The sequence below is a fragment of the Trichomycterus rosablanca genome, chromosome 2 (assembly GCF_030014385.1).
Source record: "Trichomycterus rosablanca isolate fTriRos1 chromosome 2, fTriRos1.hap1, whole genome shotgun sequence".
Lineage (NCBI taxonomy): Eukaryota > Metazoa > Chordata > Actinopteri > Siluriformes > Trichomycteridae > Trichomycterus > Trichomycterus rosablanca.
In genome coordinates, this window is record NC_085989.1 from 52,350,016 (window position 1) to 52,368,437 (window position 18,422).

The 18,422-nt window shown below is 42.1% G+C and overlaps 1 protein-coding gene across 1 annotated transcript in view; it reads left to right on the forward strand.

The window, feature by feature from the left end:
* Positions 1-1,176: 1,176 nt before the first annotated feature.
* Positions 1,177-18,422, forward strand: part of LOC134335019 (histone-lysine N-methyltransferase PRDM9-like) — a 34,892-nt gene continuing 17,646 nt past the window's right edge. Inside the window, exons 1-7 of the mRNA XM_063017404.1 lie at positions 1,177-1,343; positions 7,043-7,147; positions 12,111-12,240; positions 13,772-13,864; positions 14,749-15,020; positions 17,461-17,528; positions 17,620-17,810. Coding sequence (XP_062873474.1) covers positions 7,052-7,147; positions 12,111-12,240; positions 13,772-13,864; positions 14,749-15,020; positions 17,461-17,528; positions 17,620-17,810 — 850 coding nt within the window. The 5' untranslated portion in view covers positions 1,177-1,343; positions 7,043-7,051. The remainder of the gene's footprint in view (positions 1,344-7,042; positions 7,148-12,110; positions 12,241-13,771; positions 13,865-14,748; positions 15,021-17,460; positions 17,529-17,619; positions 17,811-18,422) is intronic.

Consider the following 18,422-nt stretch of genomic DNA (forward strand, 5'->3'; position numbering starts at 1 on the left):
CCCCACTTCTGCCAGGTTGCCACTGTTGGGCCCTTGAGCAAGGCCCTTAACCCTCAATTGCTTAGACAATATACTGTCACAGTGCTGTAAGTCGTTTTGGATAAAAGCGTCCGCTAAATGCTGAAAACGTAAATGTAAATTGAACCTGTTTGACCAACTTCCCAACACACACAGCTAACTATGTTTATATAGGTGGCCGGCTGTTCAATTTCCCAGCTAATGAGCGAGTGTGTTAGATTGCTGCACCACTCGAGGGCCAAAAAGCCAAAGATTTTAACAGTGAGGTCGAAGGTATCTAAAATTTTCAAAGCTACTCGGGTCTACACCTCAATTTCAATTGTTGCTAGATTGGTCATAGTTTGTAGGCATGGTGGCTCTGTCGCCTCACATCAAGAAGGTCCTGGGTTCGATCCCCAGGCGGGGCGGTTCGGGTCCTTTCTGTGTGAAGTTTGCATGTTCTCCCCGTGTCTGTGTGGTTTTCCTTCCACATAGTATCCAAAAAACATGCAAGAGAGATGAATTGGAGACACTAAAGTGTCCATGACTGTGTTGGATATTAAACACTTGAACTGATGAATCTTGTGTAACCAGAACTACAGTTTCTACAGTCATTAATTTAACCAAAGTGTGTAAAACATGACTATTATACTCATTCATATTTGTATCTGATATTATATTTATATAATATTTTATAGCTGATGTACATATTTGTACATTTATATAAATATATTACACACAATCAGCCATAACATTAAAACCGCCTCCTTGTTTCTACACTCACTGTCCATTTTATCAGCTCCACTTACCATATAGGAGCACTTTGTAGTTCTACAATTATCCACTCATACCAGCACAACACACACTAACACACCAGCACCATGTCAGTGTCACTGCAGTGCTGAGAATTATCCACCACCTAAATAATACCTGCTCTGTGGTGGTCCTGACCATTGTAGAACAGAGTGAAAGGGGGCTAACAAAGCATGTAGAGAAACAGATGGACTACAGTCAGTAATTGTAGAACTACAAAGTGCTTCTCTATGGTAAGTGGAGCTGATAACATGGACAGTGTAAATAATGCCGGCAGAGACACGCAGCTCCAGCAGGGGGAGATGTGCTTCTCATCCTCATGATCCGCCATTAGCTCCCAGCAGAAGAAGTGGGCGGAGGAGACAAAGGTGGCGCCGTGGCTCCAGTGTGATGGAGTTTATATCATCTGTGGATTAAACATTCAGTTATTAACATTCATACAGAGGATATAATGGGGTTACAGTAAAATAACACGATAAAGCTAGTGTGAGGAGCCGAGAGGCTTCAACTCCCTCCTGCCCTCAACACACAGGGTAAGTTACAACCACACAGCTAACTGCTAACTGTTAGCATCACTAATACACTTCATACACACTACATAGTGTACACAGAGTAGATTCATACTCGCTACATAGTGTGCAGAGTAAATTTATACACAGTACATAGTGTGCAGAGTAGATTCATACACACTACATAGTGCACACAGAGCAGATTAACACACTACATAGTGTACACACAGTAGATTAACACACACTACATAGTGTACACTACATTTATACACAGTACATAGTGTGCAGAGTACATTTATACACACTACATAGTGTACACAGTAGATTCATACACACTACATAGTGTACACAGACTAGATTCATACTCACTACATAGTGTACAGAGCAGATTCATACTTACTACATAGTGTACAGAGATTCATACACACTACATAGTGCACACATAGTGGATTCATACACACTACATAGTGTACAGAGTAGATTCATACTCACTACATAGTGTACACAGAGTAGATTCATACGCACTACATAGTGTACACAGAGTAGATTAACACACACTACATAGTGTACACAGTACATTTATACACAGTACATAGTGTACACAGACTAGATTCATACTCACTACATAGTGCACACATAGTGGATTCATACTCACTACATAGTGTACAGAGCAGATTCATACTCACTACATAGTGTACAGAGATTCATACACACTACATAGTGTACAGAGCAGATTCATACTCACTACATAGTGTACAGAGTAGATTCATACTTACTACATAGTGTACAGAGTAGATTCATACTTACTACATAGTGTACAGAGATTCATACACACTACATAGTGCACACATAGTGGATTCATACACTACATAGTGTACAGAGCAGATTCACACACACTACATAGTGTACAGAGTAGATTCATACTCGCTACATAGTGTACAGAGTAGATTCATACACACTACATAGTGTACAGAGTAGATTCATACACACTACATAGTGTACAGAGTAGATTCATACACACTACATAGTGGACAGAGTAGATTCATACTCGCTACATAGTGTACAGAGTAGATTCATACACACTACATAGTGTACAGAGATTCATACACACTACATAGTGCACACATAGTGGATTCATACACTACATAGTGTACAGAGTAGATTCATACACACTACATAGTGTACAGAGTAAATTCATACACACTACATAGTGTACAGAGTAGATTCATACACACTACATAGTCAGAGTCAGAGAGGTTTTATTGTCATTTCAGCTACATACAAGTACATATTGAAACGAAACAGCGTTCCTCTAGGATCACGGTGTAACACGGAACAAAAGTGCAAGACAATACAAAACACTGTAAATACAACAATAATACAAAAAATCCTATAATAAATAAGTACAAAAGATATTCCTAATTATCCCTAATCTAAACAAGTAATTAGAAGACAGGACTAAAGACAAGTGTTAGTACATGATGGTGAATAGATGGTACAATGGTTCATGAGGTAGTGACATGTTGTACATTAGCAGCGTAAAAGTGGCAATGCAGATAAGGTGCCTAAAAAGTAAATAAGGTGCAAAAATACAAGTAAGGTGCAGAAATTACTTGTGCAGTTCCAGGAGGTGTACACAGACTAGATTCATACTCACTACATAGTGCACACAGACTAGATTCATACTCACTACATAGTGTACAGAGTAGATTTATGCACACTACATAGTGTACACAGAGTAGATTCATACTCACGACAGTGTAGAGAGAGTAGATTCGTAAACACTACATAGTGTACAGAGTAGATTCATACACACTACATAGTGTACGGAGTAGATTCATGCACACTACATAGTGTACAGAGTAGATTCATACTCACTACATAGTGTACAGAGTAGATTCATACTCACGACATAGTGTAGAGAGAGTAGATTCGTAAACACTACATAGTGTACAGAGTAGATTCATACACACTACATAGTGTACGGAGTAGATACATACACACTACATAGTGTACAGAGTAGATTCATACACAATGAATAGTGTACAGAGTAGATTCATACACACTACATAGTGTACAGAGTAGATTCATACTCACGACATAGTGTAGAGAGAGTAGATTCGTAAACACTACATAGTGTACAGAGTAGATTCATACACACTACATAGTGTACAGAGTAGATACATACACACTACATAGTGTACAGAGTAGATTCATACACAATGAATAGTGTACAGAGTAGATTCATACACACTACATAGTGTACAGAGTAGATTCATACACACTACATAGTGTACAGAGTAGATTCATACACAGTACATAGTGCACACAGTAGATTCATACTCGCTACATAGTGTACAGAGTAGATTCATACACACTACATAGTGTACAGAGTAGATTCATACACACTACATAGTGTACAGAGTAGATTCATACACACTACATAGTGGACAGAGTAGATTCATACTCGCTACATAGTGTACAGAGTAGATTCATACACTACATAGTGTACAGAGATTCATACACACTACATAGTGCACACATAGTGGATTCATACACTACATAGTGTACAGAGTAGATTCATACACACTACATAGTGTACAGAGTAAATTCATACACACTACATAGTGTACAGAGTAGATTCATACACACTACATAGTGTACAGAGTAGATTCATACACAGTACATAGTGCACACAGTAGATTCATACTCGCTACATAGTGTACAGAGTAGATTCATACACACTACATAGTGTACAGAGTAGATTCATACACACTACATAGTGTACAGAGTAGATTCATACACACTACATAGTGTACAGAGTAGATTCATACTCGCTACATAGTGTACAGAGTAGATTCATACACTACATAGTGTACAGAGATTCATACACACTACATAGTGCACACATAGTGGATTCATACACTACATAGTGTACAGAGTAGATTCATACACACTACATAGTGTACAGAGTAAATTCATACACACTACATAGTGTACAGAGTAGATTCATACACACTACATAGTGGACAGAGTAGATTCATACACACTACATAGTGGACAGAGTAGATTCATACTCGCTACATAGTGTACAGAGTAGATTCATACACTACATAGTGTACAGAGATTCATACACACTACATAGTGCACACATAGTGGATTCATACACTACATAGTGTACAGAGTAGATTCATACACACTACATAGTGGACAGAGTAGATTCATACTCGCTACATAGTGTACAGAGTAGATTCATACACTACATAGTGTACAGAGATTCATACACACTACATAGTGCACACATAGTGGATTCATACACTACATAGTGTACAGAGTAGATTCATACACACTACATAGTGTACAGAGTAAATTCATACACACTACATAGTGTACAGAGTAGATTCATACACACTACATAGTGTACAGAGTAGATTCATACACAGTACATAGTGCACACAGTAGATTCATACTCGCTACATAGTGTACAGAGTAGATTCATACACACTACATAGTGTACAGAGTAGATTCATACACACTACATAGTGTACAGAGTAGATTCATACACACTACATAGTGTACAGAGTAGATTCATACACACTACATAGTGGACAGAGTAGATTCATACTCGCTACATAGTGTACAGAGTAGATTCATACACTACATAGTGTACAGAGATTCATACACACTACATAGTGCACACATAGTGGATTCATACACTACATAGTGTACAGAGTAGATTCATACACACTACATAGTGTACAGAGTAAATTCATACACACTACATAGTGTACAGAGTAGATTCATACACACTACATAGTGGACAGAGTAGATTCATACACACTACATAGTGGACAGAGTAGATTCATACTCGCTACATAGTGTACAGAGTAGATTCATACACTACATAGTGTACAGAGATTCATACACACTACATAGTGCACACATAGTGGATTCATACACTACATAGTGTACAGAGTAGATTCATACACACTACATAGTGGACATAGTAGATTCATACTCGCTACATAGTGTACAGAGTAGATTCATACACTACATAGTGTACAGAGATTCATACACACTACATAGTGCACACATAGTGGATTCATACACTACATAGTGTACAGAGTAGATTCATACACACTACATAGTGTACAGAGTAGATTCATACACACTACATAGTGTACAGAGTAAATTCATACACTACATAGTGTACAGAGTAGATTCATACACACTACATAGTGTACAGAGTAAATTCATACACACTACATAGTGTACAGAGTAGATTCATACACACTACATAGTCAGAGTCAGAGAGGTTTTATTGTCATTTCAGCTACATACAAGTACATATTGAACCGAAACAGCGTTCCTCTAGGATCACGGTGTAACACGGAACAAAAGTGCAAGACAATACAAAACACTGTAAATACAACAATAATACAAAAAATCCTATAATAAATAAGTACAAAGGATATTCCTAATTATCCCTAATCTAAACAAGTAATTAGAAGACAGGACTAAAGACAAGTGTTAGTACATGATGGTGAATAGATGGTACAATGGTTCATGAGGTAGTGACATGTTGTACATTAGCAGCGTAAAATTGGCAATGCAGATAAGGTGCCTAAAAAGTAAATAAGGTGCAAAAATACAAGTAAGGTGCAGAAATTACTTGTGCAGTTCCAGGAGGTGTACACAGACTAGATTCATACTCACTACATAGTGCACACAGACTAGATTCATACTCACTACATAGTGTACAGAGTAGATTTATGCACACTACATAGTGTACACAGAGTAGATTCATACTCACGACAGTGTAGAGAGAGTAGATTCGTAAACACTACATAGTGTACAGAGTAGATTCATACACACTACATAGTGTACACAGACTAGATTCATACTCACTACATAGTGTACAGAGTAGATTTATGCACACTGCATAGTGTACAGAGTAGATTCATACACACTACATAGTGTACAGAGTAGATTCATACTCGCTACATAGTGTACAGATTAGATTCATACACACTACATAGTGTACAGAGTAGATTTATTCATACTGCATAGTGTACAGAATAGATTCATACTCACTACATAGTGTACAGAGAGGATTCATACACTTTTCATAGTGTACAGAGCAGATTCATACTCACGACATAGTACACTATAGTATACTCTGTACACTATGTAGTGTGTATGAATCTACTCTGTACACTATGTCGTGTTTATGAATCTACTCTGTCCACTATGTAGTGTGTATGAATCTACTCTGTACACTATGTAGTGTGTATGAATCTACTCTGTGTACACTATGTACTGTGTATGAATCTTCTCTGTACACTATGTAGTGAGTATGAATCTTCCCTGTACATGTTAGTGTGTATAGATGTTAGTACACTAAATGGTCAAAGGTATTTGGACACCTGACTAAACGCTATTAAAATAGAGTGACATCTTCATAGATGCTTCTCACATGACTGTGGGAATTTGTGCTCATTCTTTATTAAGCGTTTATATGGCTGGACACTGATCAGTCGGTGTTCCGGTTCATCCCAGAGCTGTTGAGTGAGGCCGAGGTCAGGAACCTTCTAATTACTAGTCCACTATCTTAACCACTGAGCTTCCGCTGCCCTTTATATAACTGAGTAGGGGTGTCCCAATACTTTTGACTATACAGTGTATATTAGATTCTAATACAGTTATTGACCTTTACTCATCAGGTCTTCAGGATGGAACCAGCAGAAGAGGATCGGTGCTCATTTAGGAAGTCTCCACACACTCCTGGTCCTGGTTCCAGTTCCGGTCCTCATCCTGATCACTCACAGGTACAGATTGGGTTTGAAAACCTATAGTGAGCTGCCTCGCTCTCTTACTGCCTACATAAGCAGCTGCCTCAGTAGAGAAGATTCTAATTCTAAGTCATTGGCTTATAAGGCAGCTTATTCGAACGCACTACTTAGATAACATCGGTTTTCGGTTACTAAGCTAACACAGTTAGCCTCAGGACGTTCAAACCGACACTAGCACACCAGCTAACGTCTCCCTCCGTGTACCGAAAACAATTAAACCGTCCCCGACGAGCTCGATTATACAAACCGGATTCCAAAAAAGTTGGGACACTAAACAAATTGTGAATAAAAACTGAATGCAATGATGTTGAGGTGCCAACATCTAATATTTTATTCAGAATAGAACACAAATCACAGATCAAAAGTTTAAACTGATAGAATGTATCATTTTAAGGGAAAAATATGTTGTTTCAAAATTTCATGGCATCAACAAATCCCAAAAAAGTTGGGACAAGGCCATTTTTACCACTGTGTGGCATCCCCCCTTCTTCTTACAACACTCAACAGACGTCTGGGGACAGAGGAGACCAGTTTCTCAAGTTTAGAAATAGGAATGCTCTCCCATTCATGTCTAATACAGGCCTCTAACTGTTCAATCGTCTTGGGCCTTCTTTGTCGCACCTTCCTCTTTATGATGCGCCAAATGTTCTCTATAGGTGAAAGATCTGGACTGCAGGCTGGCCATTTCAGTACCCGGATCCTTCTCCTACGTAGCCATGATGTTGTGATTGCTGCAGAATGTGGTCTGGCATTATCTTGTTGAAAAATGCAGGGTCTTGCCACAAGCACTCATGCAACCCCATACCATCAGTGATGCAGGCTTCTGAACGGAGCGTTGATAACAACTTGGGTTATCCTTGTCCTCTCTGGTCCGGATGACATGGCGTCCCAGTGTTCCATAAAGAACTTCAAATCGTGACTCATCTGACCACAGAACAGTCTTCCATTTTGCCACACTTCATTTTAAATAACCCCTGGCCCAGTGCAAACGTCTGAGCTTGTGGAGCTTGCTTAGAAATGGCTTCCTCTTTGCACTGTAGAGTTTCAGCTGGCAACGGCGGATGGCACGGTGGATTGTGTTCACTGACAATGCTTTCTGGAAGTATTCCTGAGCCCATTCTGTTATTTCCTTGACAGTGGCATTCCTGTTTGAGGTGCAGTGACGTTTAAGGGCCCGGAGATCACGAGCATCCAGTAGAGTTTTACGGCCTTGACCCTTACGCACAGCGATTGTTCCAGATTCTCTGAATCTTTTGATGATGTTATGCACGGTTGATGATGATAACTTAAAAGTCTTTGCTATTTTACGCTGGGTAACACCATTCTGGTATTGCTGCACTATCTTTTTGCGCAACAATGGTGGAATTGGTGATCCTCTTACCATCTTGGCTTCTGAGAGACACTGACACTCTGAGAAGCTCTTTTTTATACCCAATCATGTTGTCAATTGACCTAATTAGTGTTAATTGGTCTTCCAGCTGTTCGTTATATGCTCAATTTCCTTTTTCCAGCCACTTATGGCTACTTGTCCCAACTGTTTTGGGATTTGTTGACACTGTGAAATTTTGAATCAACATATTTTTCCTTTAAAATGTTACATTTACTCAGATTAAACTTTTGATCTGTCATCTATGTTCTATTACGAATAAAATATTGACATTTGCCATCTCCTCATCATTGCATTCAGTTTTTATTCACAATTTGTTTAGTGTCCCAACTTTTTTGGAATCCGCTTTGTACAAACAAACACACTTGTATAATTACACCTTTACACAGATGAAACATCAGTGAGAATTTACTTACATGTGAAAAGAACTCTGTTGGTTGCTTCGCTTTATATTCGTCCGCTACTTTTGTAGTTCTTTTGTGAGAAAAGTCATACCGCACTGAATGCTGGGATTGCCTTCAGTCAGAATGAAGGCGCCTCAGTAGGAGCATTTTAAGGGATCTAAGAATTTAGACACACCCTCTTCTCAGGAGTGTAGGATGATGGGAAATGCGTCTGTGAGAGAGAGAGAAAGAGAGAGAGATTTTCACACAAACCGGGTTTCCATCCAAACGTTTCGCAAGTGTAATACGCATTTACGAAATATCGGGGGCGGCACGGTGGCTAAGTGGGTAGCACCGTCGCCTCACAGCGAGAAGGTCCTGGGTTCGATCCCCAGGTGGGGCGGTCCGGGTCCTTTCTGTGTGGAGTTTGCATGTTCTCCCCGTGTCCGCGTGGGTTTACTCCGGGAGCTCCGGTTTCCTCCCACAGTCCAAAGACGTGCAAGTGAGGTGAATTGGAGATACAAAATTGTCCATGACTGTGTTTGATATAAACTTGTGAACTGATGAATCTTGTGTAATGAGTAACCGTGTGTCAGTCAGGAATGTAACCACAGTGTAAAACATGATGTTAAAATCCAAATAAACAACAATAAACTAACGAAATATCGGCAGAAAAAAAAGCGAAAAATGCAATCGGGCAGTTGGACGCTCTAAAAAAGGGAGAAAATGCATAAAGAAAATATATATGTATAAAAAATGCATTAAAGGTTGTTATAGTTACACATCTAGTGATGCCATACCGCCCAGCCTTAGTTCTTGTAAATGTTTATTTTAATATAATAAACGTTTTAGGTACCTAGTGGCGTGCTGTATTACAGAAAAGGGCCTTACAGTATAGGTACAGTGAAAAAAATCCCAAAACTGTGAAATGTAAATGTTAAAAGGTTGTAGATTTATATCACGTATGCAAGCGCATTATTTCTCTATAGACAGTCGAGATAAAAGGTTAGAAAAGCTGATTTGCTTTTATCAGAATAAGAAATTGTGTTTATTTATTTTTTTTACGTTATACCAACAACAAAAAAGCAAGCTGGAAGCGAAGCCGCTTTCCAACAACCGATCTGTGGTCATGTTGTACAATAGAGCAATACCTCAGTATACCAGTATAACCATTATACTGGAGAACTAAGGGAACTGTACGATACTTACATAATAAAATGTTATGGTTTTTGGCATCAGTATATGAATGCATATTCATACCTTCATATGTTGAGTCATTCGGGGGGCCGAGCAAAACTTATAGTTCTCAAAACCTTCATTATATATGTGATGAAATAAAAATGCTTTATATTCTACGTTCTCTTAAAAATAGAATAAGCCAAAGACCTGTATAGAATCACAGTCATACTTGAAAAAAATGAAGAAAGTATCTATCTAAATTATTAATGATAAAAATAAATATCGTGATAGGGCAAGCCGTAGCCTAGTGGTTAACGTACTGGACTAGTAACCAGAAGGTCGCTGGTTCAAGCCCCACCACTGCTGCTGTTGCGCAAGGCCCTTAACACTTAATTGCTCAGACTGTAACTGTAATGTAAAGTCGCTTTGGATAAAGGCGTCTGCTAAATACCGAAAATGTAAAATGTAAATGTGATACAAATTTTTGACCATACCGTCCAGCCCTAGATATGACTAAATTGGACACCCCGTTAAATGATCTTTTCGCCTAGAACAGGGGTGTCAAACTCACGGCCCGCGGGCCAGATCCGGCCCGCCGCGTCATTTGATCCGGCCCGCGAGAGCTTAAACGACTGTATGATTGTTGTGACGGTTCGAGTCGTTACAGAGACGCGCTTATAATTTAATGCGCTCCTGCGCCTTTAAGTACAACTGGCGACATCGTAGTCATGGCAACTAACTTTCACCTTCGCTGAGAAGCCATGTGACTTTTACTGCAAAAGAACGCGGGGTAGCGTAGTCAGTAATGTAAACAATAATAAATAAATACAATATTGCAATATAATACCCAAGCATTGTCTGTAAGTAGTGGCGTTTATATTCTCAGTTGTTAGTAAAGAGTATATATAGTAAGAGTATATCACAGCGTTTTAGTTACAAATTTACCGTAAATACTGTTGTTACTGTTACTATAGCAATTAGTATCTTTACACACAATTTTCACTTGTTATTTTACGTTTGGTTAAATCTCATATTGTACCAGATGTAACACTTGACTACAGCTGTGTGCTTTTACTGTATTAGGTTCTTTATTGTTTTTATTGTTTGTATTTTTACTTCATTTTAATGCACACAGTGTATCACACAGTCTGTCTGTCTGTCTAGCTGAGAAAGGGGGATAAACTATTAGTGAGGGCAGAATGATTGTCTTAAAATACACTGTAAAATCCTACATAAATTGCATCTCTCAGAATGCATGCTGATTTTGTGACCTGCAAAGTGACACATCCTGCCAGTAGATAAGAAATATTTACACATAATCCCAAAATGTACAAGAAGATAAGTAAGAAAATTAAGCAGAAGGAGGAAATTTAATGAAAGTGAAAACAAGTTTGTGCTTCAGGAAGAGAAACCGGTGCGTCTCTTGTGTTATGAGGCCGCGTCTGTGGTAAAGTAGGACAATATAAATGCAGAATTCAGCCTCCAAGAAAAACAACAGACTGCAATCACAGCAGGATACGTTACAATCGGCCCTTTGAGGGCCACAATAATGCTGATGTGGCCCTCGGTGAAAATGAGTTTGACACCCCTGGCCTAGAACAACAGACGCTCTTCTGAGAAGCTTTTAAATTTGCTCCAATTTAGAATCGTGACCTGATGGCAGGAGCTTCAGTCACAAAGTCAGCCAAGCGTATTTGGGTTTAAACTGGTTGTAAATCGGTTATTCCAGCCCCGACACGGGAACTCGGTCAGAGGGTTAAGGGCCTTGCTCAGGGGCTTAGAATCATAATCTAAAGCAGCTGATTGGCTGATTGAATAGCTTCTGAGCTCGAGCGGATGGAGGAATTTAGTGGAAACCCTCGACTCCCCTGATCCGTCTGTATCTCGGAAGCGTCTCCTGGAACCTTCTTCTCTGCTAGCTTGTACCGTGTCCTGTAAATGCAGCTTCTGCAAATAACTGTTGGTGTTTGTCTCTCGTTGGGCTGCGCAGGCGGGGACTCGCCCCGGTCCTGATGGAGGAACGTCGGTCGCTGTCGGACGCGTCACTCCTGTGGACAAAAAGAACAGAAGGTTCCGGAAGAAGCCCGTAAAAGTGGAGGAACCCGACGGACGTTATGTCTGTGAGTAAACGTCAATCCTCGGGGTCTGTTCTGGAACGTAACCCTCGGTTTTCACACCTAGTGTCAAAAGTATGTGGACGCTCGTCTGTTTTCACACGCATATGAACTTGAGTGACTCCCATTCTTAATCTATAGGGTTTAACATGATGTCGCCACTCTTTGCAGCTATAACAGCTTCAACTCTTCTGGGAAGGCTTTCCACAAGGTTTAGGAGTGTGTTTATGGGAATTTTTGTGCATTTGTGAGGTCAGACACTGGTGTTGGATGAGAAGCCCTGGCTCACAGTCTCCGCTCTAATTCATCCCAAAGGTGTTCTATCTATCGGGTTGAGGTCAGGACTCTGTGCAGGCCAGTCAAGTTCTTCCACACCAAACTCGCTCATCCACGTCTTTATGGAGCTTGTGCTTTGTGCACTGGTGCGCAGTCATGTTGGAACAGGAAGGAGCCATCCCTAAACTGTTCCCACAAAGCTGGGAGCATGAAATTGTCCAGAATCCCTTGGTACGCTGAAGCATTAAGAGTTCCTTTCACTGGAACTAAGGGGTCGAGCCCAACTCCTGAAAATCAACCCCACACCATAATCCCCCCTCCACCAAACTTAACACTCGGCACAATGCAGTCAGATGAGTACCGTTCTCCTGGCAACCGCCAAACCCAGACTCGTCAGATGGAGAAGCGTGATTCATCTCTCCAGAGAACACGTCTCCACTGCTCTAGAGTCCAGTGGTGGCGTGCTTTACACCAACTGCATTCGGCGCTTAGCGTTGCACTTGGTGGTGTAAGGCTGATGTAGACAATCAGTCTTCTGCCCAGTGGAATCAGCGCGTGACTCTCCGTGCGCAAGACCGGCCTCACGCGCTAATCCACTGAAGTACGGGCGAATACAAAGCGCACGTGTCGGACGAATATACCCTCCTTGGAACGGCATCAGGGTCCCCAGTGGGTGGAAGATTGATCGGGAAGAATAAATTAGGAGAAAAAGGATTCCCAGGTGGAACTGCCAGGTTTCCTCCCACCGTCCAAAGACGAGCAGTCAGGTTAACTGGAGATACTGGAAAATTGCCCCTAGAGTGATGGACTGGCGACCTTCCCGGGGTGTTTCCTACCTTTCGGCCACATTCCTCCGCTTCTGTACAGGAGCCTCGGGCTACTAACCAGGGTCCTTACACAGTGTCGAAGACCCCGCCCACTTTGTATACCCGTTCCAACACTGCAGACCTGCTAGGGGCGCCCAGCCGACCGGTAGCAGAGCTGAGATTCGATCTTGGAGAGTCCAGAATCCCATAGCGAAATATCCTGCTGTGCCATCTGGGCGCCCCACACCGCCTTTAACTACATCAGGAATCTGCTCTATGTGCCAGTCCATACCAGAAAACCAACAAATCTGATTAGATTCTGATTAGATTCAGGATTCTGTTGCAGAAGCGTGTCGGTTGGTTATCAAAAGTGTCTGACGGCAGTAAAAGAAGCTGGTATTTTGACCTAACATATTTACATTATTTTTATAAAACCCTCTGATTTGTCGTTTCAGGCACAGAAGCATCTGTGGATCACGTGACCTCTGAGAACCAACAGAACGAAGGACTGAAGATTGTGAAAGTAGAAGATGTTGAAGATTCCCTGTGTAAGAAAAGTCCAGCCTCTGATTTAAATTTCGTCTAGTCTTTTCACCTGCGCGAGACGAGTTCATATGTGATCAGCTTTGTGTATAGAGAGACACACCCTGATCGACGCATTATCCCTCGACCCATCGATCCGCCAGCAATGAGAGTCCCTTATCCGGCTCCTAGCCAATCGTTGTTCGTGTAGCCGCCCAGCCTTCCGGATGGCAGAGCTGAGTTACGAACCGATGAGTTCGAAATGTCAGCTCTGGTGTGCTACCGTGTTTAACCGCTGCACCACCTGAGTGCCGCAGGTGGCGCAGTGGTATATTCTGCTAGCACACCAGCACTGGGCTTCTGAGCTCACCGAGTATAAATCTCAGCTCTGCTACTGGTCAACTGGGCACTCTATAGCAGGCAAAAAGAGGGCGGGGTCTTTGAGGATATATAAGGACCCTGGTTAGTATTCCGAGGCACCAACCTCACGTTCCAATCCACCGAGGGGCCTTGCTCAAGGGCGTCGGTGGACCCTCCTCCAGCGATGGAAGACTGATTGGCCAAAGAGAAAATGGGTAGCACTGTCGCCTCACAGCAAGAAGGTCCTGGGTTCGATTCCCAGGTGTAACTTCCAGGTTTCCTCCCACAATCCGAAGACATTTAGTCAGGTTACGGTTAGGAGATCAGCGCGTGACTCTCCACATGCGAGACCGGCCTCACGCGCCAATCCACTGAAGTACAGGTAAATGAGAAGGGGTTGGTGGGAGGGCGTGTCAGGCGAATGGACCCCTTCTCATACACCATCAGGGTCCCCTGCAGAGGAAGAGGACCTGGCTACAATAAATTGTGACAAAATCTGTGTAGCTTTAATGAATCTGACTCTGTTTGTGACTCTTTTCTCTTGTTTTAGACTGTGAGGAGTGCAAATCCTTCTTCGTCACCAAGTGTGAGGTCCACGGTCCACCCGTCTTCGTCTCCGACACCGCCGCTCCCATGGGGGTCACCGACCGAGCCAGGAAAACCCTCCCCCCTGGTCTACAAGTCCGAGAGTCCGGTATTCCTAACGGCGGTCTGGGGGTGTTTAATAACGTCGAGGCGGTTCCGCTCGGGACTCACTTCGGACCCTATCAGGGGGAACTGGTGGATAAAGAGGAAGCCATGAACAGTGGATACTCCTGGGTGGTGAGTTAGTGTCACCATTTAAATCTAAGCCAATCTAGGACAAAAGTATTGGGACACGATTACATTTGCGGCATTTGTCGAGCGCTTTTATCCAAATTATGGCTGAATACAAATTCGAGCGCTTGAGGTTGAAGGGCTTGAACTGGCAACCCTCTGATTATTAGACTCCTAGCTTTACCCGGGGCTACCACTGCTGCATACACACTATATTTACAAAAGTATTCGGACGCACATTTTAATTATTTGTGTGTTTTAGCCACAACGATCAATCATATAAAGAAAGTTCTATGCTTCTGACTTTGCAGCAACAGTTTAGGGAAGGTTCTTTCCTGCTCCTGTTTACAAAATTATGTACCTCAGCCCCACTCGACAGCTCTGGGATGAAGCTTATATCTATTTTAATACAATTTGTTTTTAAATCGGAAGGTCGAGTGTTCAAATACTTTAGGCCAGAGATGTCTACAAGTCAAAAAATAAGAGTCAGTCAAGTCACGAGTCTTTAGGCTAGAGTCCGAGTCGAGTCACGAGACTTTAGGCTAGAGTCCGAATCGAGTCACGAGTCTTTAGGCTAGAGCCCGAATTGAGTCACGAGTCTTTAGGCTAGAGTTCGAGTCGAGTCACAAGTCTTTAGGCTAGAGTCTGAGTCAAATCACGAGTCTTTAGGCTAGAGTCCGAGTCAAGTCACAGGTCTATAGACTAGAGTTTGAGTCAAGTCACGAGTCTTTAGGCTAGAGTCTGAGTCAAGTCACGAGTCTTTAGGCTAAAGTCAGAGTCAAGTCACGAGTCTTTAGACTAGAGTCCGAGTCAAGTCACGAGTCTTTAGGCTAGAGTTCGAGTCAAGTCACAAGTGTTTAGGCTAGAGTCCGAGTCAAGTCACGAGTCTTTAGGCTAGAGTCCGACTCAAGTCACGAGTCTTTAGGCTAGAGTCCGACTCAAGTCACGAGTCTTTAGGCTAGAGTCCGAGTCAAGTCACGAGTCTCTAGGCTAGAGTTCGAGTCAAGTCACGAGTCTTTAGGCTAGAGTCCGAGTCAAGTCACGAGTCTTTAGGCTAGAGTCTGAGTCAAATCACGAGTCTTTAGGCTAGAGTCTGAGTGGAGTCACGAGTCTTTAGACTAGAGTCCGAGTCAAGTCACGAGTCTTTGAGCTAGAGTTCGAGTCAAGTCACGAGTCTTTAGGCTAGAGTCTGAGTCAAGTCACGAGTCTTTAGGCTAGAGTCCGAGTCAAGTCACGAGTCTTTAGGCTAGAGTCTGAGTTGAGTCAGAAGTCTTTAGGCTAGACTCCGAGTCAAGTCACAAGTATATAGACTAGAGTTTGAGTCAAGTCACGAGTCTTTAGGCTAGAGTCTGAGTCAAGTCACGAGTCTTTAGGCTAGAGTCAGAGTCAAGTCACGAGTCTTTAGACTAGAGTCCGAGTCAAGTCATGAGTCTTTAGGCTAGAGTTCGAGTCAAGTCACGAGTCTTTAGGCTAGAGTCCGATTCAAGTCACGAGTCTTTAGGCTAGAGTCCAAGCAAAAATATCCATAACCACTGCTTACCTTAGCTTCTGTTCTTCCAGACGCTATTACATTTATAACCGTGTGTCCCATTAGGAATAGAATCCGTTATTTTGTAAATGTGCTTATAATTAAAAACCTCCAAACTTTTCCCGGTTGTGAAGTAAAACAGGAACTCGTTAGAAAGCCGATCGAGCGTTTCATTACCACGTCATCTGTGTGACGCAAACTGAATAAATGCAAATAACTGCATTTCTTACTAACAATTACAATCAGAAGCTCTGATTGGTTCAGAAAGCGGTTCTTACAATCAGTACCACCGATTCTGTAGGAGCGTTCCATTCACCCCGGTTGTTCCTGTGAAGTGCACTACGTAGGGTATTCCACCATTATAAGTGAGATTCCAATCCAAAGGTAACAAAAATGTTCAAATGAAGTGAACTTCAAACTGTGTAGGGAGTAGGGAGCGACGCTTCATCACTACACCGGAAGCTGGCTGGAACATTTACACATTGTGTGTGTTGGGGGCTAAGACAGCCGGAGCATTATTATTATTAGAGAGCAAAATATTTATAATAATTATAATTTGAAATGAGTCCTCATAACATTTTTGTTTTAGGGGCAGTTGTGGCCTAGTGGTTAAGGAGCTGGACTAGTAATCGAAAGGTCACCAGTTCAAGCCCCACTACTGTTGGGCCCTTAAGCAAGGCCCTTAACCCTCAATTGCTTAGACTATATACTGTCACAGTACTGTAAGTTGCTTTGGATAAAAGCATCTGCTAAATGCCGAAAATATAAATGTAAACGAGTCCGAGTCGAGTCTGAAGTCGCTGTGTGTGCGGACTCGAGTCCCCATCTCTGCTTTAGGCTTTTTTAATTGCCGTCATTTGAAGCAGCAACATGTTGCTCTCCAAACACTAAATTCATGATGTGTAATATGTTCTGCAGGTCTCCAAGAGAGGGCAGGGTGAGGAGTACATCGACTCCAAGAGAGAGACTCATTCTAACTGGATGAGGTGAGGAACTGCAGGAACCTCTCACCTTCATCCTCCTCCTTCCTCTAACCGATCCTCAAATATCTCCTCTGGGTTTATCTCCGGTTCTCAGGTACGTGAACTGCGCCCGGACCGATGAGGAGCAGAACCTGGTGGCGTTCCAGTACCGAGGGGGGATTTATTACCGGTGCTGTCGACCCATCGAACCGGGGCAGGAGCTCCTGATGTGGTGCGACGAGGAGTACGCCAAGGATCTCGGCGTCACGTTCGACTCCTTCTGGAACAGGAAGTGCTCCTCAAACGGTAATTTTTCTTGTTTACACCGTATGGCCAAAAGTATTTGGACACCTGGCATCCAAACAGAATTAAATTAAAGTGACCTCTGTGTCTTCTCACAAGACTGTGGGAACCTGCATGAATCTGACTGGGCGCCGATTGATCAGTTGATGTTCCGGTTCATTCCAGAGCTGTTGAGTGGGGCTGAGGTCAGGACTCAGCAGATCATTTCCTCTACATGATTGGTTTATTACACCTGTTATTGCAACCTTTGTGGCTGAAACACAAATTCAGTGAGCAGAAGGGGTGTCCCAATACTTTTGTCCATATAGTGTGTATTGTTATAAGCCAGGCGTGGTTGTATCTGCAACAGTTACACTATATTGCCAAAGTATTCACTCACCTGCCTTCACACACATAGGAACTTGAGTCACGTCCCATTCTTAATCCATAGGGTTTAATATGATGTTGGCCCACATTTTGCAGCTATAACGGCTTCAACTCTTCTGGGAAGGCTTTCCACAAGGTTTAGGAGTGTGTTTATGGGAATTTTTGTTTATTTGTGAGGTCAGACACTGGTGTTGGATGAGAAGCCCTGGCTCACAGTCTCCGCTCTAATTCATCCCAAAGGTGTTCTAT